We start from the raw sequence: 25,532 nt of genomic DNA, 5'->3' as shown, positions 1-25,532 counted from the left end.
ATTCATGTCCCTTTATTCTTCCCTCTCGTCTCTCTCGTCTCTTGTCTCTCTAGTCTTTCTTGTCTCTCGTCCCTCTCGTCCCTCTCGTCTCTCTCGTCTCTCTCGTCCCTCTGGTCTCTCTGGTCTCTCTCGTCCCTCTCGTCTCTCTCGTCTCTCTCGTCCCTCTCGTCTCTCTGGTCTCTCGTCTCTCTCGTCCCCTCGTCTCTCTTGTCTTTCTTGTCTCTCATCTCTCTCGTCCCTCTCGTCTCTCGTCTCTCTGGTCTCTCTGGTCTCTCTGGTCTCTCTCGTCCCTCTCGTCTCTCTCGTCTCTCTCGTCCCTCTCGTCTCTCTGGTCTCTCGTCTCTCTTGTCTTTCTTGTCTCTCGTCCCTCTCGTCCCTCTCGTCTCTCTCGTCTCTCTCGTCCCTCTGGTCTCTCTGGTCTCTCTGGTCTCTCTCGTCCCTCTCGTCCCTCTCGTCTCTCTCGTCTCTCTCGTCCCTCTGGTCTCTCTGGTCTCTCGTCTCTCTCGTCCCCTCGTCTCTCTTGTCTTTCTTGTCTCTCGTCCCTCTCGTCCCTCTCGTCTCTCTCGTCTCTCTCGTCCCTCTGGTCTCTCTGGTCTCTCTGGTCTCTCTCGTCCCTCTCGTCCCTCTCGTCTCTCTCGTCTCTCTCGTCCCTCTGGTCTCTCTGGTCTCTCTCGTCTCTCTCGTCCCTCTCGTCCCTCTCGTCTCTCTCGTCTCTCTCGTCCCTCTGGTCTCTCTGGTCTCTCTGGTCTCTCTCGTCTCTCTCGTCTCTCTCGTCCCTCTCGTCCCTCTCGTCTCTCTGGTCTCTCGTCCCCTCGTCTCTCTTGTCTTTCTTGTCTCTCATCTCTCTCGTCCCTCTCGTCCCTCTCGTCTCTCGTCTCGGTCCTGGTGACGGTGTCAACAAAGTTTGGTTCCAGTCAGCTTTGTTTAAATTACGAGGAAACAAAACCATCTCTAAATATTGTGTGTGATTTGTGTTACCGACTCTGTGTCGTCTACAGTCAAACAACATGTGACCAGATCTCAACCCTGGAGGTGACACATCAGAAATGCTCTCACGCTTGTTTTTAAAAACAGTGAGATGTTCAGTTTCATGGAGTCTTTGTCTCAATCGTCCTTTTCTCCGTTATGTTTCTGTTTTAACTATTTAAACTCAGATCATGTGTAGACATTAGTGGACCCACACGTCTCCACTTCCTCCAGGACAGAAGACAAATGTCTCAGATACAAACGCTGGCGTCTTGTGGTGATGACGTCATTTACATTCAGAGTCTGTTCAGTAGTGATCGTGGATTCGTGGTATCGAGGCCCCGCCCACACACGCTCTCCACCTCCATTGGTCAGTCTCAGCTGTCAATCATGACGTCTTATATCTTATATCATCAAATATCTGATTCAAACCAAACTGATAAAGATTGAACCAACATCAGGGAGATAAGAACCACCTGGTTTGGTTCATGTCCCGTCTGCTAACCTGGAGGAGGAGGTACTGGCCAGTTCAAGCCAGTATGACACCAGGGGTTCATAATTCATAAGTGAGTGGGTCATCAAACACAGGATCACTTGAGTATTTCAGTTCTTTCTCCATTTTGTTTTACTATAATATTTTATTTATCATTTTCACCAAGCTAGGGAAATAATAGCTGGCAGCTAACAAGCAAGCAGCTAACAAGCTAGCAGCTAACAAGCTAGCAGCTAACAAGCTGGTCTTCAAATGTCGGCAGGAAGTCGTCAGTTTGTCAAAGTGAAGCAAGTTGAAAGAGTGAGGCTGAACTGAGATCAGTAAAAAGACCCTTGAGTTATTAAAAACCAGAGTTTATCTCAATATTCAGCAGGAAACTGTTAAATATGAATAATTCTGAACAGTTTGGTGGATTTGTTACAGCTGCAGCTCTTCAGGGTCAGGAAGCAAAGGATCATGGGTAATATCCAGAGGGACGACACAGTCAACACATTGATTCAATTAGTTTTTACATGAAAACACTTCATCACCCAAAAGAATGAATCCCCTCATGTGGCTGCAGGGGGCGCTGCTGCTCAGCAACACTCTAATAAATACAGGTCATTTAATCACAAACACAATGAGCAACATCACCATAAATAAATGAATGAGTGGATCAACAAAGATGCAAAAACAACAGCCAACATTTCATACATGCATCTGTGTGTGTGTGTTGTGTGTCTGTTGTGTGTGTGAATATTCAGCAGGTCTCGCCCTCCTTTCATCAGAGCCAATTGTCGAAGGGACATCTCTCTCTTTCTTTTCTCAGCTGAATGTTAGTGTCTCTCGCTCAGTGTCAGGTTTATACTTTACGAGGAGCTCATTAAACACACACAGACACACACACACACACACATAGACACACACACACACACAGCTTTACAAACGGCATCATGCAGCATGTCCTGTTGTCATGGTGAGGGCTCTCTGTCCTCTGAGGACAGACGTCACTGCTGCTGGACGAGCGTCATGTCTCAAGCTGCAGCTGAAAGATGAAGATTCAAATTCATCCAAAAGAAAAACTGTGAATAGAGTTTTAAGAAAAGAGGGTTTTCAGTCGACGCCTGTCAATCACAGACACACTAACGTTTCAGTATTATTCAGAACTTTATATAATCTGTTAATAATCTAATATTTGATGTATGTGAGGTAAACGGCGTTTGGTTTTTCAGATATTGGTTTTATTCCTCATTTGGACGATAAGTCTACATTTATTGAGATAGGGATATCGCAATTTATTGAAATTTATGAATAATTGTAATATCTAAAAAAATATATCATTGATATCACATCAAAGTATATCTGAAGTTGAGAGATTCTTCGTCTCAAACAGGAAACGAGTCAAGAAACAGTAAGAAAGTGAGAATCCAGACCAAAGCAACAGGAACCAGATCAGTGAGCGGCAGCTTCTGTAAAAACAAGTGAGACAGGAAACTGACAGGAAGTAGAATCACAGCAGAACCCACATTTCAAAAATAAAACAGGAAACATAACCAGATATTGAGCAGAAAGTTCACAGGAAGAGACAGATGACGAAACTCAGAAAAGTAAAACCAAAAACGGAAAGGTCACAGGACTGAGGACCTGTTCCTGCAATACCCATGATGCCCTGCGGGGCGATGGCCGAGCTCAAGTAAAGAATAGAGGAAGAGAGCGATGGAGGAGGAGGAGGAGGAGGCAGCCTTGAGTTCTCGCTGCCATGACAACAAGAGTGATGCGCTACAATGGCGACGCCACACACACACACACACACACACACACACAAAAACACACACACAAAAACAGAAAAACACACACATGCGTATTGAAGAACATGTGTGTGTGTGTGACGTGTGGACGGCTGAGAGAGAGAGAGAGAGAGAGAGAGAGAGAGGGAGAGAGAGAGAGAGAGAGAGAGAGAGAGGGAGAGAGAGGTGAAGGTCTAATGAGTGTGAGTGTAGTCTTATCATGTTCTCCTACTTTTTGTTGTCTGTCTCCTCGTCTCCTCTCCCTCTCCCTCTTCCTCTTCTTCCTCCTCTTCTGTGCCTCTCCTCTTGCTATCCCTTCCTCTTCCTCTTCCTCTTTCTCTCCTCCTCTTCTGTGCCTCTCCTCTTCCTCTTCATATCCTTTCCTTGTCCTCTCCCTCTTCCTCTTCCTCTTCTGTGCCTCTCCTCTTTCTACCCTTTCCTCTTCCTCTCCCTCTTCCTCTTCCTCTTCCTCTTCCTCTCCCTCTCCCTCTCTTCTAGTCTCCTCTTCCTATTCTTTCCTCTTCCTTTTCCTTTTCCTCTCCCTCTCCTCTCCCTATTCTTTCCTCTCCCTCTCCCTCTCCCTCTCCTCTCCTCTCCTCTTCCTATTCTTTCCTCTTCCTCTTCCTCTCCTCTCCCTATTCTTTCCTCTCCCTCTCCCTCTCCCTCTCCTCTCCTCTTCCTATTCTTTCCTCTTCCTCTTCCTCTTCCTCTTCATCTCCTTATTCTTTCCTCTGACACCATCTTGACGAACACAAGCAGCACATTCAGATTTTTATCATGTGATCAAACATCATCTAAATTAAAACTAAATACTTCTGGTTTCTGTGACATCACACTGTAACTGTCTAAATCATGGACTGTAAATAAAGATGGCCGACAGGTCTCCGCCTCCTCGGTACCACGTGACGTCAGAAGATGGCAGCGTTTGGATCTGGGATATTTAACATTATTCTTGTTCAACAGGAGGAAGTGGAGCCACGTCGCTCGTCTTCACTTCCTGTGGCTGGTTTCCTGTGTCGGGTCAACCTGTCGGTATTCACTATTCACTCTTCTGCTCTCTCTCTCTCTCTCTCTCTCTCTCCCTCTCCCTCTCCCTCTCCCTCTCTCTCTCTCTCTCTCTCTCTCTCTCTCGCTCTCCAGTTACCAGAGTGTGGCTTCTATGGGATGTACGAGAAGATCCTGCTGTTCCGCCATGACCCGACGTCGGAGAACGTTCTGCAGCTGCTGCGCTCGGCCGCTCAGATCCAGGAGGGAGACCTGGTGGAGGCGGTGCTGTCAGGTGAGCGGTGACATCACAGGTGGGAGGGGCTGGTCGTTTACTACGTCACCTTCCAACTCCTCCTCTCTCTCCACCTGCTCCTCTCTCTCCTGACCTGTTCACCTCTGGCTACATGTCGCCCACTAACCATCAGACAGCTGGCGTCACAGATGGATTCTGGGTAAAACAAAGACTCCTTGGTTGGTTGTGGCAGCAGACGGACGAGGCGGAGCGGACAGTCTCCAGATGTGTGACGATGGTTCGATGCCGACTCGTCTCTCTGGCTCTCGTCCAGCTCAGGACGCAGGTGTTCACGCTAACGCTCTAAAAGCTGCTGCTTCCAATTTCCTCTCACCGCCACCAACCAGTGATGTGTGTGTGTGTGTGTGTGTGTGTGTGTGTGTGTGTGTGTGAGTGTGTGTGAGTGTGTGTGTTAATTAATAGTGTTGCTTTCCTCACTTTTTTCTTCACTTTTTCTATAATAACAATAAAATCTAAAAGCTTAAAAAAGCGTAGATTTGCTAGAGAATAAAGAGAAAAAGAGTGAAATGGTTATTTAAAAATTAAATCGTTAGTGAACTCGTCACGTCCCATTTTTCAGGATGTTTTATTTCACCACTTCTCTTGACTGGTGCTTCCTGTTACAACACAACACTTCCTGTTACAACACAACACAGAGGTTCATTTCCTGTTTGTTTCCTTCACACTTCAGCCGTCTCTGAGATCGACAGAGAGACGTTAACAAACGTGTTTTCAACACAAGCTTCCTGATGGAGGATGAAGAGGAGAGGTGGAGGAGGTGGAGGATGAAGAGGAGCAGAAGAGGAGAGGTGGAGGAGGTGGAGGATGAAGAGGAGGAAGGAGGGAAAAAGAGTGCGAAGAACGAGTGGGAAAAAATACTAAGATGAGGAAGATGATGAGGAAGAACATAAACGCTGATCTTACCTATTTGTATCCATACACTGGGAAGTAGTGATGGTTTAGAGGAGGCGTGTTATCGACGTCCCACTAATACACGATCGACCAATCATGAGTCAGTCGCAGCTGTCAATCATCACATGTCAATATTCCTCACTGTTAAACAGAGGAAATACAGTGAATCTGTTGTTAATTTATTGAGCTTGAAACATGATTAATGTAGTTTAGAACAACATACCCCCCCCCCCACACACACACACACACACACAGTGTTTGTTTTCTGTTTGTGGGTTAACAAGTCAACGGCTGGGGCTCCTCAACGCTACTAATTCCAACACAGAGAACACACACACACACAAACACAGGCGTTTATATTCAGACAGGGTCTACCTACACACACACACACACACACACACACACACACACACACACACACAGACACACACACAGACACACGGACACACACACAGTCATGTTATTTTCTGAAGCATATAATAACAGTCCGGGAGCTCGTTCACACTTTCAAACGCACGTTGCTCCTCCAAACAAAAGGCATAAACAATAATTTGAATAAATGTTGGTAATTTCCTGCAGCAGAATGTCTAATCAGAGCTGCATTCTGCTGGAGGACCAGAGCACAGGGAGAGAGAGAGAGAGAGAGGGAGGGAGAGAGAGAGAGAGAGAGAGAGAGAGGCAGAAAAACAAGAGGAATGGAGCAAAACTGTTTCCCCAACTACCCAGCATGCTTTGCCAAGCCTGCCGGCCAACCAACCAAGCACTCGGTTGCCTCTGCGCCTGCTGAGAGCCTCTCGTTCCTCCACAACATTTACAAAACACCCAGAACAACCCATTCATGACTCTCTCCCTCCGCTGCTGTGTTGATGTTCCTCCTCTCATCTCTCTCTCTCCAGCTCTGGAGAGTCCAGGGGAAACTCGGGGGGGTTCTTAAATCTCTGAACCGACACTGAACTTCTCTTTTAGGTGTCGTCTCCGGTTTAACTGATTCTGCAAAGATCCGCTGGTTCCACCTCTGACCTTAACCAGGACCAGGTCACGACTAACCCTAACCTTAACCTACCCACCTCTGACCTCTGACCTTAAACCTGGAGAAAGAGGAAACAGGTTCAGAGGTGAAGCAGCGACTTCCTGTGACACAGCCCAGTTCACTCCCTCCTCGTGTTGTGAGTTTCTCAGCAGGACTTCTTGGTGCCGGTGGGAGACCAGCTGGGTTTTTGTGAAAACAGCTGCTGGATGTTTGGGCTCTGATGGTCATGATGGGCACCAGCCCAGCAGCCACAACCCCCCCCCCCTCCAAACACCAGCAGCTGCTTGTCAGCGAGTAGCTTTAAAAACTACGTCTGTTTGAAATCACTTTTTACACTTATTACCAACATTTTTCAGAAACGTCGGCTTTCATCACAAAAAGATCTGGAATCTCCTCGTGTTTCCAAGTGGACTTCGTCTTCTACGTGTCCGGCTCCTCTTCTTCATCCTGAGATGTTTATGTTCTTCCAGTTTCACGTCACGTGTTAGAAACCTCATCAACACGTCCACTCGCTCACTGGGAAGCTTCCACACATGTTACAAGGAGGCTGCAGAAGAAGATCCAGAAAATGTCCAGAGACACTGACTCAGACATTGTTCTCACAGACAGAACATGTGAGGAACATGTGAGGAACACGTCAGTAACATGTCAGGACTTCAGTTTATGTCTGAAAGCAGATATACACAACGCTGTAATTTTTTTTATACAAACAAAAAAGAGCTCTTTGAAATAAACCAAGCATTTGTCTTGTGTGCTGCTGAAGTCCAGTCGTCCTCTCAGGAGGTTGAGATCCAGCAGCTCAGGTCTGGAAGCAGCACTGGTGTGTTTGGAGAATTCACCTGTAACCAAACCTCTTCTTGAAATCCTTCTGCAGCTTCAGCCACAGTGGAGGACTTCCAGATCCGTCCCCACTGTCTGTTTGTCCACTCGTACCGAGCGCCGGCCTTCTGCGACCACTGTGGAGAGATGCTGTGGGGACTCGTCCGACAGGGACTCAAGTGTGAAGGTAAGAGAGGACTCACCGGCCGAGGCACTTTGGTGTTCAAGAGACTGAAATGCTTGAATCACATCTTGTCCTCTCGTCTCTTTCTGTCCAGGCTGTGGTCTGAACTATCACAAGCGCTGTGCCTTCAAGATCCCAAACAACTGCAGCGGGGTGCGGCGGCGTCGGCCGTCCAACATCTCCCTGACGGGGGGGCTGATCAACATGGGCCGCCCCCTCTCCGCAGAGCCCTCACCCCCCCACTACACCGACGAGGCGCTACTGGTCAGTCTGTCTCACAGGACACATCCTACATCAGCTCCGTCTCACAGGACACATCCTACATCAGCCCTGTCTCATAGTACACATCCTACATCAGCTCTGTCTCACAGGACACATCCTACATCAGCTCTGTCTCACAGGACACATCCTACATCAGCTCCGTCTCACAGGACACATCCTACATCAGCCCTGTCTCACAGGACACATCCTACATCAGCCCTGTCTCACAGGACACATCCTACATCAGCTCCGTCTCACAGGACACATCCTACATCAGCCCCGTCTCATAGGACACATCCTACATCAGCTCCGTCTCACAGGACACATCCTACATCAGCTCTGTCTCACAGGACACATCCTACATCAGCCCTGTCTCACAGGACACATCCTACATCAGCTCCGTCTCACAGGACACATCCCACATCAGCTCCGTCTCACAGGACACATCCTACATCAGCCCTGTCTCACAGGACACATCCTACATCAGCTCCGTCTCACAGGACACATCCCACATCAGCTCCGTCTCACAGGACACATCCTACATCACCTCCGTCTCATAGGACACATCCTACATCAGCTCCGTCTCACAGGACACATTCTACATCAGCCCTGTCTCACAGGACACATCCTACATCAGCTCCGTCTCACAGGACACATCCCACATCAGCTCCGTCTCACAGGACACATCCTACATCACCTCCGTCTCATAGGACACATCCTACATCAGCTCCGTCTCATAGGACACATCCCACATCAGCTCTGTCTCATAGGACACATCCCACATCAGCTCCGTCTCATAGGACACATCCTACATCAGCTCTGTCTCATAGGACACATCCCACATCAGCTCCGTCTCACAGGACACATCCCACATCAGCTCCGTCTCACAGGACACATCCTACATCAGCTCTGTCTCACAGGACACATCCTACATCAGCTCCGTCTCACAGGACACATCCTACATCAGCTCCGTCTCAAAGGACACATCCTACATCAGCCCTGTCTCACAGGACACATCCTACATCAGCTCTGTCTCACAGGACACGTCCTACATCAGCCCTGTCTCACAGGACACATCCTACATCAGCTCCGTCTCACAGGACACATCCTACATTGGCCCCGCCCCCCTTAGATTCTGCTGCTATGCCACTTCATTAACTTCAGCTAATGCTAACTTGGCTAATAGTCGTATGACTCTATATAATCACATATTACTCAAGTACCAGTTAAAATAAACTGACATAATTGTTCTCAAATAACAATTCAAAACAACTTTATTAGTCCCTGATCTAAATATTCGACCCAAACACTGACAGTACACAGCTGTGTTGCTAAGCTGTGATTGGACACTTCCTGTTTGGGGCAGGCTTGAGTCAGCATCTCATTGGCTGTGAGGTAAACATTCGGGTCTTACATCACTGACACATTTGACTCGGTGACAAAACTGTTAAATATTTTGCGTCACTTTGAGGTTCTGAGATTGTTTTGGTCAAAGACAACGTTTGAATCCCAATTTAACTTTCTCTCTGTCTCTCTTCTCGCTCTTCGTCCAGTCTCCTGTCAGCCCCAGCATGGAGGTAAGTAGCACCACGTTCTCCATCATATGATCATATCATAACATGGTTATTATGATAATTCTGCAGTTATTTAAACCCTCTGGTTGAGACCAGTTTCACGATCAGGTCCAATGTGCTTACAATCCATCAGACTTATATCAGACCCTTTGTCGATTTGTCTTTCTTTCCATTATTGTTGTATAATTGTGAATTTATCAGAGGTTTGATTAAAGTCCAGAACTGATTCAAACTCAAAGGGAAGCGATAAAGAGAAAGATACATATTCTGTGTCTGTGTCGGTAGTTTTGAGGTTGAAGACAACGATCTGATCCGATTCCTTTGACCTGTTTTGAGTTGATGATTCACAGGAAACTGAGCCTCACCCTGATTTCACCATTCCTCATAACGCAAGTCGCCTGAAAATGAGTCTAATGACGATGATGATGGTGTCGCTCCTCCTCTGGTGTTTCTGTTCTTCCTTCATCGCAGCAGAAGAACCAGTTGGAGTACTTCCCCAGTAGAGAGCGTCGCTCCAGCTCCCAGTCGCACATCGGCCGCCCCATCGAACTGGACAAGATCTTTCTGTCAAAGGTCAAAGTTCCTCACACCTTCCTCATCCACTCGTACACCCGACCCACCGTCTGCCAGCACTGCAAGAAGCTGCTGAAAGGCCTCTTCAGACAGGGACAGCAGTGTAAAGGTGAGCGGCTCCTCCGACATGTCCACGCTAAACTAGCCCCTAGAGCAGGGGGGGCCAACTACGGCCCGCGGGCCAACTGAGGCCCCCCATCCATTTTTAATTGGCCCGCATTAAAAAAAAGTACTAACAATTTTTTAAACTAACATATTAGTAGCACTTAAATGGCTCCTACTTATAGCACTTTGGGGGTTGATGCACTTATTGTGAGTCGCTTTGGATAGAAGCGTCAGCTAAATGAAATGTAATGTAATGGACTATGGTCCACTGTATTGCACTTCTCAGTTTAGACACTAGGTGGCGCAAAACTCACCCCTGACCTGCCAGCTGTCCCTCAGAACGCCGCCACGCCCCCTCGCAGTGGTGTGAGTGGCCCAGACCTTCGGATTTGTTTCTGTATGTGGCCCTCGGGATAAGAAGCTTGGACATCCCTGATCTAGAGCCTCTGGACCAACAGTGGTTTCACGTCCTACTCTGACTCTAGCTTCAACTCCACTGCTCTATAACCATCTTCATTTACAGTCCGTGGGCCAGACAACAGAAGACCTAACTCCTTGTGGACTGAGTGAGGTCTTTGTCTTTTCGGTAACAGAAACCAGAGACGGAGCGAGGGACCTTTCCTCTTGAGACACTCAGCTGTTTCCTGCTCACTGAACTAAGGCCTCTTCTCCTTTTCCCTCAGATTGTAAATTTAACTGTCACAAGCGATGTGCTCCCAAAGTGCCGAACAACTGCCTCGGAGAAGTCTCCAGGAACGGAGGCAAGTTTCAACACAGTCGTTTGAGCTTTACCTCTAGAAACAACAATCGAACAATGGGAGTGAATCCAACACTATCGTGAACCTGACGTGTGATCGTCCTCACTTTCCTGGTTTGCTCCCTAGAGCTCCTTAGCCCGGGGGCGGAGTCAGATGGCATCATGGCGGAGGGTTGCATGGACGACCACGACATGGACAGAGGCGGCGGCCTGTTGGACGACAATGATGAGGCACTGACATCGGAGGGGGGTCTGTTGCTGGACCCGGGGCAAAGTGACCTCTGCGACCTTCATGACCCCGACCTGGACGAGTCCAACCGGGCCATCAGGTACAAAGACACGAAGCACACACACACACATACACACACACACACACATACACACTCACAGACACACACACAGATCTGAAGTTGTGATGTGTCCCGCCCCCTACAGCCCGTCCACCAGTAACAACATCCCTCTGATGCGAGTGGTTCAGTCCGTCAAACACACAAAGAGGAAGACCAGCAACGTGATGAAGGAGGGTTGGATGGTCCACTGCACCAGCAAAGACACTATGGTACTCGCCTGTCAATCACCTGTCAATCACCTGTCAATCACCTTCTGTCTGACCTGCACAACTCTCAAACACCTGGTTTGTTTCAGATCTTCAGACTTCACAGTTTAGTCTGAATCTGAATATCAGGTGTGAAGGTTCCTCAGACCAAACTAAAGAAAGTACTCGTCAACTGTTTGTGCCACAGTAAAGTGTCGCTGTGCATTGTGGGTAATTTAAAGTACAAATATGGAATAGGCCTGTTTCCCCCTCCCTCCTCTCCTCTCTCTCCACCTCCTCTTTCCTCCTCTCGTCTTCTGTCCGTCTCCTCTTTTCACGATCATCTCTTCTTCTCTGTGTTTCAGAGGAAAAGACATTACTGGCGGTTGGACAGTAAATGCATCACGTTGTTTCAGAACGACACCGGGAGTAAATACTTTAAGGTAAGAAGATCGCAGACGTCGCCCCCTCCTGGTTGTTGTTGCTCCTCTAGAAGCTCGATTCACTTTTCATGTTTAAACTGTGACTGAATTACTGTGAACACATTTCTCTCTCAAAGCTTCTCCCCAGTCAGAGGTACGGTGGCCCCAAGGGTCAAAACATATCGCCACCCAAATCATAAGAGCTGTTAAATAAATGTATTTCTGACAAGTTTGGTTTGAATTAGTTAATTGACAGCTTAGACTGACTCCTGATTGGTCGAGTGTATGTATCAGCAGGACCTCACTACCGCGGCTCCATCTCCTGATTTTGGCTCTAGATCATCTTCATCTCCTCCTCCTCCTCCTGCTCCTCCTCCTCCTCTGTCTGCAGGAGATCCCTCTGTCAGAGATCTTGTCTCTGGAACCGGCCCGGACCGTCTCTCTGCTCCCTGATGGCTCCAACCCTCACTGCTTCGAGATCTCCACGGCGTCCCTGGTTTACTTCGTGGGAGAGAACCTGTCGAGGGCGGAGTCGAGCGTTAGCGGCAGCAGCGTCCTGGTGAGACGGAGCGAGGTCATGTGACGCTGTGTCTATTCACCGTCTGTGTTCATGACCCTGTTGTGTCTACATCACTGATGGACGTCCCCCGTGTACGACCCCATGTTATCATGTTCCACTCTTAGGCCACATGATTACAACTGATCACCATGACATCACAGAGGACTTCCTCTCATGGTTAACCCAGTGAGATGTGCGTATACATACGTGTACATGTATATGGATATAAGTGTTCCTCCTCCAGCTCTTTGCTGTGTTCACTGTTCGATGCCGGATGCTTTCAGGTCAGTGGCGTGGGGCAGGACGTGGCTCGGATGTGGGAGATGGCCATACAGCACGCTCTGATGCCGGCGGTGTCCACGGGAGTGTCTCATGGTTCTCACCACAGTGGACACAGTGAGTCTCAGCTGACGCACAAAACCCTGAACTTTGAATCTCTCACAGTACTTTTATTACACAGGCATTGTATGTTGAGTTTTTTAACCCCTTAATGCCTGAATTAATTTCTAATAATATAAAAAAATTATTATTTATGTTTTTGGCTGTGATACAGATGCTAAATTAATAGGAGATTGTTCATTTCAATATAGCATATACAATAGATATAAATTCAGGTGTGAGGCTAATTAGCGACATTAACATAATGGGGCATAACCTTAATTTAAAAAAATTTAGTAGATTATTATATTGATGCTGCTTTTGCTTGAAAAACATATGTTTCTGTTCAATCATTGCTGTTCCATCATCACAGTATTTCAATTACAGCTTAATACCTCAAAATAACTTTGCTGCACAGTCCCAAGGTGCTAGTATGTATTTTCGAATCCGACCACTAGATGGCGGCAGAGTTCTTCCAATACCTTCCTTGGTATGTGTAGTATTAAGTCCGGAATGGGGTTAGATGCGAATTCGCGACATTCATCAACAAGGGGTTCAAAGTTCTATCTTTATTCAACTCAAGAACAATTTTGACCCTAAAAGTGAAGAGTTTGTATTAAATTAAGTAAATTCTGCGTTACATTGAATCTTGGGTAAACTGCCTTTACGTGTTTTGTCGATCTCACTTTTTTGATAGTTCGGACAGATTAGGATTCAGAGGAAAGTCGTTTCTGTCAGGTCGTAACTTTGTCTCGAGTCGAAACCTTTCATTACAGTAAGAATGAATATTCATTAAGGAGTTCCACAAGGCTCTGTTCTGGATAAACTTCTTTTCTATGCAGATGACACCCACCTTTATCTAGACTCTGGTTATTGTTCCTGATGATACTTAATAAGTGCATCTGTATTTTGCTTCTGTTTTTGTGGAACCATCTTTTCATAAAACATTATCCAACAGTTCTGTGTTCTTTTCTGTTTGGACCCCACGACACATTCCTCAGCTTTTGTCCCAGGCGGCGACCTTCGGTTTCACACAACCCAAAATCTGTGTTTATGTTTATGACAGAGGTTAAAAAAGCTTATTTTCAGTCTCTATACAAACTCATGTTGTGCAGCCAAACTTCGTTCAAACTGGCAGAACTTAATTTGAGAGATTAAAGATAAATATGAATATGCTATCAAACATTTGGCAATAACATGAGATTTCCAGCTTTTAATGTAAAGCAGAAACAAAATGGGAGTAGAGGAAGTTTTCTGTTCTCTAACATGAACCTGGACACTTCACTGTCTGTGCAGTCGAGGGTCTGATACAGAATCTGTTTGACAGGAAACTGAACAAATGTCATTATATCATCATCCTCCAGCTCAGGTATTAATATGTTCATCCTGCCGACTCTCAGGCCCGCCGACGCCCACACTGACCCATCGGAGGTATTTCAGAGCCTCACTAACGTCAGAGTGAAGATGACTAACACTTCGCTGTGGTCGCAGTATAAATACACAGAGTAAATTCAGTGGAGTAAATGCAGAGAAGAAGTTTAACAGATGAAGAAAAGGTGAAGTTGAACTGATTTGCTTATAGCAGCGTGTGTGTGTTGATTATTAACTGTGATCACGTTTGTGTCTCATCAACAGAGGAAGTTTCCATCAGCATTTCAGTGTCTAACTGTCAGATCCAGGAGAACGTGGTGAGAACACACACACACTCACACAAACAAACACACTCACACTCACAAACACACTAACGTCTTTCAGGTAAACTGTGAGTCTGTGAGTGTAACAGTGAAAACCCACTTTCATAACAGCTCTGGTTCAGGAAGTGCATTTCAGCTCGGGCTCCTTTCTCTGTTGCCATTTGAGAAAAATCCTTATAAAAGGAGATTTAATCCTGGAACCAGTTAAAGATGAATCGTGACCATTAAACATTTGATTCAGAAGAAAGATAAAAGACTGGAAAACACAAAGGAGGCAAACATACGAGAGTGTTTAGATGAATATGTACAGAGAGGTGGAGCTACACATCCTATTAATCACTGTGATGATCCTTCCAAAGAGAAATCATGGTCGTTGAACAGTGAACCTTCCAGAGGCGACAATCAAAGACGTTGATATGAGGACAACAGGTCAAACAGCAACAGCACGTTTTCTATCAGAGGCCGTGACGGGTTCAGGGTCAGGCCATCACAGAGAGGACTGACTGGGATCAAACCAGCACCAGCATGTTGAAGGGTTTCCAGTCTTCCTGTGGTTCTGGTGCGGCTGCCTCAGACCACGGTCCAGACCAAACTACATTTAGTCCGTTGGTCTGGATCCAGATCAAAGTGAACTGTGTGTTGGATAGTTTGGACTTTGGGACCAATCACAGGAAGTAGAGACAGAATGAAACAGTAGAAGAAGAAGAAGAAGAAGAAGAAGAAGAAGACTTTAATTTTGTGCATTTGAACTAGTATGGAGTACAGTAGTACTGTGCAGTACTGTAGAGTATTGCAGAACTGTAATACTGTAGTTCTGTGGAGTACTGTGGAATACTGTGGGTTACTATGGAGTACTGTAGTACTGTTGAGTACTGTGGAGTATTGTAGTTCTGTGTAGTACTGTGGGGTACTGTGGAGTACTGTAGTACTGTTGTACTATGAAGTACTGTAGTACCCTAGAACTGTGGAGTACTGTAGTACTGTTTAGTACTGTTGTACTCTGAAGTACTGTATTACCCTAGTTCTGTGGAGTACTGTGGAATACTGTGGGGTACTATGGAGTACTGTAGTACTGTTGAGTACTGTGGAGTATTGTAGTACTGTGGAGTACTGTGGGGTACTGTGGAGTATTGTAGTACTGTTTAGTACTGTTGTACTATGAAGTACTGTAGTACCCTAGAACTGTGAAGTACTGTAGTACTGTTTAGTACTGTTGTACTATGAAGTACTGTAGTACCCTAGTATTGTGGAGTACTGTAGTACTGTTTAGTACTGTTGTACTGTGGAGTATTGTAGTACTGTGGAGTACTGTAGTACTGTTGAGTACCTTGGAGTATTGTAGTTCTGTGTAGTACTGTGGAGTACTGTGGGGTACTGTGGAGTATTGTAGTACTGTTTAGTACTGTTGTACTATGAAGTACTGTAGTACCCTAGTATTGTGGAGTACTGTAGTACTGTTTAGTACTGTTGTACTGTGGAGTATTGATGTACTGTGGAGTACTGTAGTACTGTTGAGTACCTTGGAGTATTGTAGTTCTGTGTAGTACTGTGGAGTACTGTGGGGTACTGTGGAGTACTGTAGTACTATTTAGTACTGTTGTACTAGGAAGTACTGTAGTACCCTAGAACTGTGGAGTACTGTAGTACTGTTGAGTACTGTTGTACTCTGAAGTACTGTATTACCCTAGTACTGTTGAGTACTGTGGAGTACTGCACCTGAGAAGAGACCTGATATAACCTGTGAAACTGAAGAGAAGGAGCTGCTCTGTTTCTCTCAGATCTCTGGTCAGATCTTGTTCCTCCTCTCGTTCATTTGATGAATGGTCTTCTCAGATCTCTGGTCTCAGATCTCTGGTCTCAGATCACTGGTCTCAGATCAGGACGTTTCCATCGCTCTGTGAGTTTACATCTCACAGATTCACACGACGCTCACATTTTTCGCAAATTCCACTCGTGCAAATAAAGTGCGGAGAACGCCGAGTGCCATCTCCATGCAGCCGTGCACCTCGTCTCCAAGGTGAGGACGTCCTCCAGCACCTCGATGGAGATTACTGTGATTACTCACTCAGCCAAATGGTTTCCATAGTGACGGAGGGTAATTAGGCAGCGAGATCGTGGAGAGGGGGGAGGAGGGGGGGGGGTTATAATATTGTATTTCTGTCCTCTTTGCCTGAGGTGTGATATTAGGCTGTCAGCTAACGGGGGAGAAGAGGGAGACGTGATTGCAGACAAGTGAAGAAGAAAATATTTTGCACTTCTGGTGTCAAAGCTGTGGCAGATCAGTCACACCGGGGGGGGGGGGGGGGGGGGGGAGCAGGAGGCTCTGCTCCTCAGAAACCTTCTCCCTCAGCTCCTCCACCGGCTGATGGATCCATAAACTCTGCTTTCTGTTGGACCCACTCTCCATCAACCTGTCTCAGCCTCCTCATCCTCAGCTGCCACAGCTTCCACTGCTCGTCTCAAACTGGTTTTTAACTACGCATAAAAAATATAAAATCCTTAATCTGCTGAAAATATAAAGTTAAAAACCACCAAGATGGTAAAACACTGACAGATGCATGAAGAGGATATCAGAATCAGAATCAGAATCAGAATCAGAAAGTATTTATTGCCAAGTAGGTTTACACCTACAAGGAATTTGCTCTGGTTATTGGTGCATACAATGAACATAGAAACATAAAAACATAAAAACACAATAAGTACAACACACATATATAACAATATATATGTATACAATATACAATATATATTTACTCACTATTTACTACTTATTTACTCCCTTTTTCTAATATTTATACAAAGTAACATTTATTTAGACATAAACATATCTAACTAAAATATATATAATAGATAAAAGATATAAAAAGTGAAGTAAAAAGTGAAATACAAGAGGCAAGACAGTGAACAGTGTCTGATTGCAATATGCAATGTTATGCAGTATAATATAATATAATATAATGTGTTCATTTAACACATCCACCAGACACATCGTTACCTCGGTTCATTCGACTCCTGCAGGTTTGAAATGATAATGAAGTACCTCAGCTCCACAGTCACACAGCTCTGAGGATTTCAAAGTGTTTTGTTACATTAGCCCGACATGGAGCCTGATAACAGATGTGTATTCATAGTTCATTTCTTCTGCAGCAGCGGTAGTGACAGTGTTTGCTGCAGGTTTCATTAAAACCCTCTGAAGCTCCTGTGAACATCCCAGTTTAGATCATACGAGTGTGAATCCCCCCCGACAACTCACATCGTGACAAACTTCATATCGAAGCCTGAAGGCAACAGAGGATATTTCAGTTGTCTGCTAATTACATTTGTCACTGTATTTAAAATAATATCCAGCTTCTGAGGAAACTAAACAGTCCTTGTTTTTAAGACCTTTAGAAACTCTGTGAAACAACTTGACTGGTTCTCCACTCAGAGCTTCAGCTCAGGGTTTGATGCTCAGCTGTTTGCAGACAGAAGCTCACACCAGTTAGTGTCTCTCATGTGAAGAACAGGAGATTGTCCGGGTTCCAGAAATCATCCGGAACATTTCAGTAACATTCAAACTTTAGAGCCTTGAGTTTACCGTGCACTCGACCCACAGAGCCATGGCTGTGAACTTCTTCTCAGGGGAGTCTCTGTGTTTTTCAGGACATCAACTCCGTGTATCAGATCTTCCCCGACGAGGTTCTCGGCTCGGGACAGTTTGGCATCGTCTACGGAGGTGAAGAGAAACACGTCATCAAACAGCTTCTGCTTTTATTATTTTCTGAAGTGAACTCACTCAGACATGTAAATCATATCAGGGCCACTTTTAGATCAATGACATATTTTGTCTTCATTTGCAGTAATTCAAAATGCTCATGAAATCATAGAAGAAAGTACGAAGCTGTGTTTTAGAGTCTCAGGAAAATTCTGTTCAGTTGAGTTTTGTCTTGAAAATAAAAAAACACACATGTGAACGCAGGTACACACAGGAAGTCCGGCCGAGACGTGGCCATCAAGATCATCGACAAACTGCGTTTCCCCACAAAACAGGAGAGTCAGCTGCGCAACGAGGTGGCCATACTGCAGGTACACACACACACACACACACACACACACACACACACACAGAGCGGCAATGAGTGAAACTTCCTGTCGTGAACGACCTCATTACCGTAGCAGCACTGTGGGGGTGTGATATCCATGTAATATTGCAGCGCTGCTCAGATGACAGAAGCTGCTGCTACACACACACACACACACACACACCTACACCCACACACACCTGCACATCAGACACTGTTCACTTCACTGAGCTGTCAGAGGGAATCAACTTTCTTCAGTAACAATACTCGATCGAGTTGTGAGTATTAATGTGTCTATAGAAAGTGACGTCATCAGTAAATATTCAGGAGTTTCTGTCTCGGGGGGGGGGGGGGGGGGGTACCACAGGGTGATTGACAGCTGGTACCTTCCAATGGGTGCAGGTGGCAGGTGTAGGTGGGCGTGTCCTCCAGCTCTCAGTCAAGCTCCACCCCCTACTCCGAATATAATTACTTCTGGTTTCACAAAACCAAGATGGCGCTGAACACGATGTGAAACTGAGGCTTCAGAGCAGCAGCTCAGGAACCACCAGGGGGCGTCACAGTGGTTTCATACTAGTGGGATTCAAACTGTTGACCTTCTGGTTGGAAGACAACCACTCTACTTCTGAGGGACAGGGGTCAGCGATGTCTCCTCACAGCAGGAAGGTGTCCCCTGTCTCTCTCTGTGAAGTCGTGTCCCCCAGCAGCTGAGCTGTTGATCTCGTCCCTCCAGAGCCTGCACCACCCGGGCGTGGTCAACCTGGACTGCATGTTCGAGACCCCGGAGCGGGTGTTCGTGGTCATGGAGAAGCTCCACGGGGACATGCTGGAGATGATCCTGTCCAGTGAGAAGGGACGCCTGCCGGAGAGGGTCACCAGGTTCCTGGTCACGCAGGTGAACCAGCACATGCTCACAGGACTCCAGCTGGGACCTGTACAGATTCATATTCAGATTGAACCATGATTGTTTGTACTGCTTTGTTCAGTATGTGTGTGTTTGTGTGTGTTTGTGTGTCGTCACCAGATCCTCGTCGCCCTGCGTCACCTCCACATCAAGAACATCGTCCACTGTGACCTGAAGCCTGAGAACGTCCTGCTGGCGTCTGCAGACTCCTTCCCTCAGGTGTGTGTGTCTGTGTGTGTGTGTGTGTGTGTGTGTGTGTGTGTGTGTGTGTGTGTGTGTGTATGTATGTGTGTGTGTCTGTGTGTGTGTGTGTGTGTGTGTCGGACTCAAGAGTAGATTGTTATTTACGTTTTAGATATTATTATTATCATTATTATCATATTACTGTCAACTTACATCTGATCATTGCCACAGTAGAAGTCAGATCCTGAGGCAGATGTTCAGAGTGTTTCTTCTTCTTCAGGTGAAACTTTGTGACTTCGGCTTCGCCCGGATCATCGGTGAGAAGTCGTTCCGGCGCTCGGTGGTCGGCACGCCGGCGTACCTCGCCCCCGAGGTCCTGAGGAACAAGGGCTACAACCGCTCGTTGGACATGTGGTCGGTCGGAGTCATCGTCTACGTGAGGTGAGAGGGATCTGAACCCGTCACTGACTCAGAGTCTCTGTTCTGATCGGACGTCTTCACCTACTTTACTTCATCTTAAATAATTATTTTTACACTTTCTCTTCCTCTTCTGCTTTTTTTTTTAACCTTTATGTCTCCGAGTTTGTTTGTAGCTTTTTCTCTGGAACCATCTTGAGTGACTCGTGGATGTACTGATGGTATTTTGGTGGTTAAAGGTCAAGAGTAAAGGTCAAGGTCACAGTCACGTAACAGAACATGTCGGCCTTGTGAAAACAATATCTCTAAAACAACAGGCCTGTAAAGTTCCTTCACTCAGATTCACAGATGAGCTAATTCGAGTGGTTAAGGGTCACTGTGACTCTTGACCTTTGACCCCTCAGGGTGGAGGCCTGTAACAGCAGATATCTGTGTGTGTCCGTGTCCTGCAGCCTCAGCGGGACGTTTCCGTTCAATGAAGACGAAGACATCAACGATCAGATCCAGAACGCTGCCTTCATGTACCCCCCTCACCCCTGGAAGAAGATCTCCCAGGAAGGTTCGTGACTCGGAGGAGCTTCGTCTCTTTGAAGTTCAAACAGGCCTGGTACTTTACATGGGGGGGGGGGGGGGGGGTGATGAGACTTCTTAGTGTCTCCTATTACTCCTGTTTACCACCTGGTGCCACCTGGTGGATGAACATGCAGTAGCGTCTGGTCCCAGCAGGGGGCAGCGGGTCAGGACTCGGGTCAGAGACGCAGATCCAGTTCTCAGAATCTGGATCCAGAACAACAACCTTCAAACAACATCACATGTGTTATTACAAATGGACGACATATCCCAACTTTCTCCCATTGTTCAAACATTAAGCTAAAATATCCTTGATGTGGGCGGAGCTGAACCTGGAGCTCGACCAATCAGGAGCCAGCCTGTTTTGTTTAAAAATTAAAACCAACATGAAGACTTGAAGAAACCTCAGTGTGATAAAAACCCACCATGACTGAAACATTGACTCAGATTATTTAGGAGTCTGATTATTTGTTCCAGGAGATAAAAATAGTGTGAACATGCTTTTGTAGCGAAGCAGCACAGGAACATTGTGATGTGTGTGTCTGCTGCTGCGTGAGTCAGGTTGTCGTCATTGTCTATAAATGTAATTGTGCGCTGGCTGGAGTCGTCCTGCTGACGGATTTAAACCAGTGTGACTCATCGGCAGGACAGAGATTCATTAACAAATCTACCATCTAACAAATACACTGATATTTGAAGGCCAGGAACAACTGTACGGTTTTTTATTAAATATTATATTCAACAATAAATCTCACCAGTACAATCCGGAGCCTGACTGGGTGAGTGAACTGTCGCACTGGGAACTCGATGGTTTCCAGGACGGACATCGCCATCGCTCGGCCCGACTGCAGAACAAACAGGACCTGGCAGATTAGAGGCCGGTCATGTGACTCCCAGGCCTGAGAAGTGTGGGAGGAATATTTGAGAGTCCAGGCAGTTCTTAGAAAGAGACTTAGACAGATTCTAAAGGGGGGGGGCGGGGGGGGGGGGTCTATTCATGTGGTGGTCCATTCATGTGCATAATACCAAGCGATGGAGGCCCCCACAGACCTGAGGGGCCCCGGGTCCCAGAGCTGTTCAAACCACTGACCCCTGAAGAAATGTTAACATCATGTTAGCTTTGCTCATTAGCCCCGACTGGCACCTCACCACAGGGGGTTGAGCGGGGGGGAGAACAGCCCCACATCCTCCCCCCCCCCTCGTGGCTCTACCTCACTTTCTACTCGCTCGTCACCTCTTCCTGTTTCCTTTATCTTGATTCCTTCTTTCCTCCTCCTGCCCCTTCCCTCCTTGTAGTGATTGACCTGATTAACAACCTGCTGCAGGTGAAGATGAGGAAGAGGTACAGCGTGGATAAGACCCTCAGTCACCCCTGGCTCCAGGTAACGTGTAGAACCATCAGATGTCTGAGAAACAACAGAGACTGAGAAGAAGCTGAATCACCTGGACACTCAACCTAGGACAGAGTAATACACTAAATTCAATTAAATAACTCTGAGGGTTATGAATACATTAAATACGCTAAATACTGGTTTCAAACATTTACCGAAAGGGTTCAATTTGAAAATACAGATATTTGTTAATGTCTTTTGACGACGTCAGGAACTTCATTTACCACAAACTTTGAGTTTTTTAACTCTGCAGAACTTTAATAATTTGAACCAATCTACAGTTCACTGAGACTCGTGATCTCCTGGACCTGATTGTTGAGGCCTGATTAAGTTCATCCTCTGGGGACCATCATATAAGTTGTATGGTAGTTTAATCTCTACCTGTCAAATGTGAGGATAGTGTTGAATATGTTGTGTCTTCTGACAAAATGATTTATTAATAAATAATGAAACTGTCTTGAACGTAACGGGCAGGAGGACCAACCGGGTGTCTGTGTTCTCCACCAGGACTACCAGATGTGGCTGGACCTGAGGAACCTGGAGTCCCGGATGAACGAGCGCTACATCACCCACGAGAGCGATGACCTGCGCTGGCTCCACCACGCCCAGCTCAGCGGCCTGGACTTCCCCCCCCACCTGAGCAACGGCCCGCGCAGCGACGCCGCCCACGGGCTGGAGCGCCACCAGGAGCAGGAGGAGCTGGAGACCCTCAGCGAGAGGGTCAGTGAGCTCTGAGGACCAGAGGTCAACCAGAGGTCAACCAGAGGTCAACCAGAGGAAACAGGAAGTAGATGAACTGAAGAGGGAGCAGGAGGAAAAAGATCAAACCAGTGAAGTTTAGAGATGTTCCGATTGTAGAGATCTCTCCTTCATGAAACCAGTTCTGATACCTGGACCTGGAAAAACACCGCAACTTAAAGAATGAATGAAAACAAATACAGAGACCTGTTATTATCTAGTTATTATCTAGTTTATATAGAACTGAAATTCAAAAATGCAGTTTTTTCTCCGTGAATCTGATACTTTAAATACGTGGTATCGGAGCGGCACGTATATTTGTGTACTCGACAATCACCGAGCTGTGTTGTCATCACTATCGAAGGTATTTGTGTTGCTGGTCTCGTATCCCAACACCTCTAGAATTTTTTAAAGAAGTAGAAACGACTTGCAGAGAGAAAGTTTTTGAAGAATTCGGAAACGAAAGCTTTTTAACTTGTGACCTGAGGTCGTTGCTTCCTCAGTAAAACCTGTTTATTCGAGATCCCTGCTTTATGAGGTAAAGACGTCATAACTTATGAATTTATTGACACAACAAGATAAAGATCTTTTAATTATTATAAATTTATATAAATATCAGAAGGTTTGGATTACAAGTCCTTGTTTTGTTATCACACGGTAAAGATGCTGTAATTATATCTTGATATTATCTGATACTTGTTTTGTGATAATGAGGAAAGAATTTCATTTTATTTATATTTCCTCCGTCTCATTATTACAATTCAAGAATCTCATTTTTCCCTGAAATAAATAAGAGAACTAAAAAATAATTTAGGATAACAAAACCTGGAACCGACCTGAGTGGAGAGAGTTCTTCAGCACGTTCACTCGTGATGCACAGGAAACCTCGACCTGACCCACAGCTCCTGTTTCATCACCTCTGACTTTGTCGGCCATGTTGTTTGTGGTAACCTCTTCCTCGTGTGGCATCAATTAAACCTAAACACAAAACCTGTAATGCAGCCAGCCACCAGGGGGCGATCCACATGCTTTGGCTTCCTTACCGTACCAACCTGTGGGTCGACCTGTGCATCACCAATGTCTAATAGAATTGATAAATGCTGAGTCATGACGACATAATAATACTTATAATTCTTTGATTCTTGATCAGGTCATTTCTTAAAGCCACAGTTCTTCACGACAATCAGAAAATTAAAGACAATATGAAAAAGTTTCTTTAATTTACATTTAAAAACAGAAAAACGTCCAAGTTGTGCCTCGAACGTAACGATCACTTTTCTACGAAGAATTTGCACTGATGATGACGGTGAAGTTATGGAAACAAGCCACGCCTCTTATCAAGATTAAAGAGAATATCTATTATAAAACAGATCATTATGAAAACGTGGAACGGGGGTTTCAACGTAGTTTTGAGATTCTGACATCCACTCGACATCCGACAGCTTAACTTCGATAAGTTATATCTTAACCAGACATTTGATTTGGCCTCATGTCGGGCACGAGTTATGAATCATAATTCATACACAAGTCAAGAGTTAATCAGGTCAGCAACAAAACCAAGGAAAGCATCATGTTCGTATATCTTCAGCCACAGAACGATTATTTTTGTGTCATGTAAAATCATTTATAAATGAAATCAAGCTGTAGATGTCTCCAGTTTATAGATGTTAACTCTACTAATGTTCACAGTATTAATGTTGAGTAGCAACAAACCAGGGTTTATATTCCAAAAGCTGAAGGACTTCACAAATAACCCGACTTCACTTTGACAAGATTCATAACTTTCTGTGACAATGGACCGAAGCAGCATTTTGGATCAGAATCCTCAAACATCTGCCAAAACAAAACCAAAACCTACAATAGAAACTTTATTTTTTCAGTATTTTTCCTGGTTTCAGTTTTTTCTTAACGCTGTATTCACACTTGTTTCAAGGTTTTATATTTTATCATAGTTTCATTATGTTTATTTATTTCTTCTTTTTTTTTCCGGTTTATTTTCGAGTCTTGTTTTTCTGGGGGAAATAGAAACAAACATTTTTTCTAAAGAAGAAAGTTCCTATGTTTAAAATAATATCACAGATGATGTGTCTGCTCCACCGGAGATTCACCGGATGCTTTGTATTCTGTGATTGTTTTTAGTTTCAGCTCATTTAAGGTTCTATAACCTGAATACACACTGTGCTAGCCTCGTACGGGAAATATACGATCAGAAGCTCTGCAGAATGAGTTCTACGTGTTTTAAAGTTCGTGAAATGTTACGTATGAGCAGCTCAGGTGATGATGGGGGTAACTCTATAAAGGGAGCGATCTGATTGGTTCAGAGATCAAGATTTGGACACAACAATTGAAAGACTTTGTCCAAACGTCGTCTTTATTTAAAGTCTATGGAGCAACAGCAGGAACGAGTAAGATGTCCACGAGTAAGATGTCCAACAGTAAGATGTCCAACAGTAAGATGTCCAACAGTAAGATGTCCAACAGTAAGATGTCCAAGCAGCTTCTGTCCGATCTTGTCTGTCCCGTACGGAGACGCAGGACAGTGTGTGTGAGGGTTGTTGTGTTTCTACGACTCTGCCATAGATGTGAACACTAAGGGCTGTTTCTCTAAAGCCTCCATGGCCTTCTCTTCTTCGTGCCTCTGTCTCACTGATGAACGCTTCTGTCTTCTCTGAAAGTGACGTGTGAGCATCACCGGGGACTCAACTGTCCACTGTCCACTGTCCACTGTCCAATGTCCACTGTCCACTGTCCACTGTCCAATGTCCACTGTCCACTGTCCAATGTCCACTGTCTGGCTCTCTCTGTAAAGAAGTGACTTATCAAGCTTTTGTTGAAATACCTTATTTATACCTGTCTGTACAAATGGTCAAAGAGTGTGTGTGTGTCTGTGTGTGTGTGTGTGTGTGTGTCTGTGTGTGTGTGTGTGAGTGACGTGTGTGTGTGGCCCAGATTTGTCTCATG

At 45.7% G+C, this 25,532-nt stretch overlaps 1 protein-coding gene across 1 annotated transcript; it reads left to right on the top strand.

Moving 5' to 3' along the window:
- Positions 1 to 4,343: 4,343 nt before the first annotated feature.
- On the top strand, positions 4,344 to 22,568 carry prkd1 (protein kinase D1). Its single transcript, XM_053435417.1, has 20 exons — positions 4,344 to 4,504; positions 7,321 to 7,452; positions 7,544 to 7,713; positions 9,264 to 9,287; positions 9,756 to 9,966; positions 10,646 to 10,723; positions 10,847 to 11,048; positions 11,155 to 11,278; positions 11,620 to 11,697; positions 12,068 to 12,235; positions 12,520 to 12,631; positions 14,249 to 14,301; positions 17,950 to 18,022; positions 18,266 to 18,372; positions 19,102 to 19,263; positions 19,393 to 19,491; positions 19,736 to 19,896; positions 20,325 to 20,431; positions 21,739 to 21,824; positions 22,341 to 22,568. The coding sequence occupies exons 1-20, from the start codon at positions 4,390 to 4,392 to the stop codon at positions 22,566 to 22,568; spliced, it is 2,490 nt and encodes an 829-aa protein (XP_053291392.1). The 5' UTR covers positions 4,344 to 4,389.
- Positions 22,569 to 25,532: the final 2,964 nt, after the last annotated feature.

The sequence above is a fragment of the Pleuronectes platessa genome, chromosome 11, assembly GCF_947347685.1.
Source record: "Pleuronectes platessa chromosome 11, fPlePla1.1, whole genome shotgun sequence".
Taxonomy (NCBI): domain Eukaryota; kingdom Metazoa; phylum Chordata; class Actinopteri; order Pleuronectiformes; family Pleuronectidae; genus Pleuronectes; species Pleuronectes platessa.
Note: the sequence above shows the minus strand (reverse complement) of the source record. Positions and strands in the feature narration are given on the sequence as shown.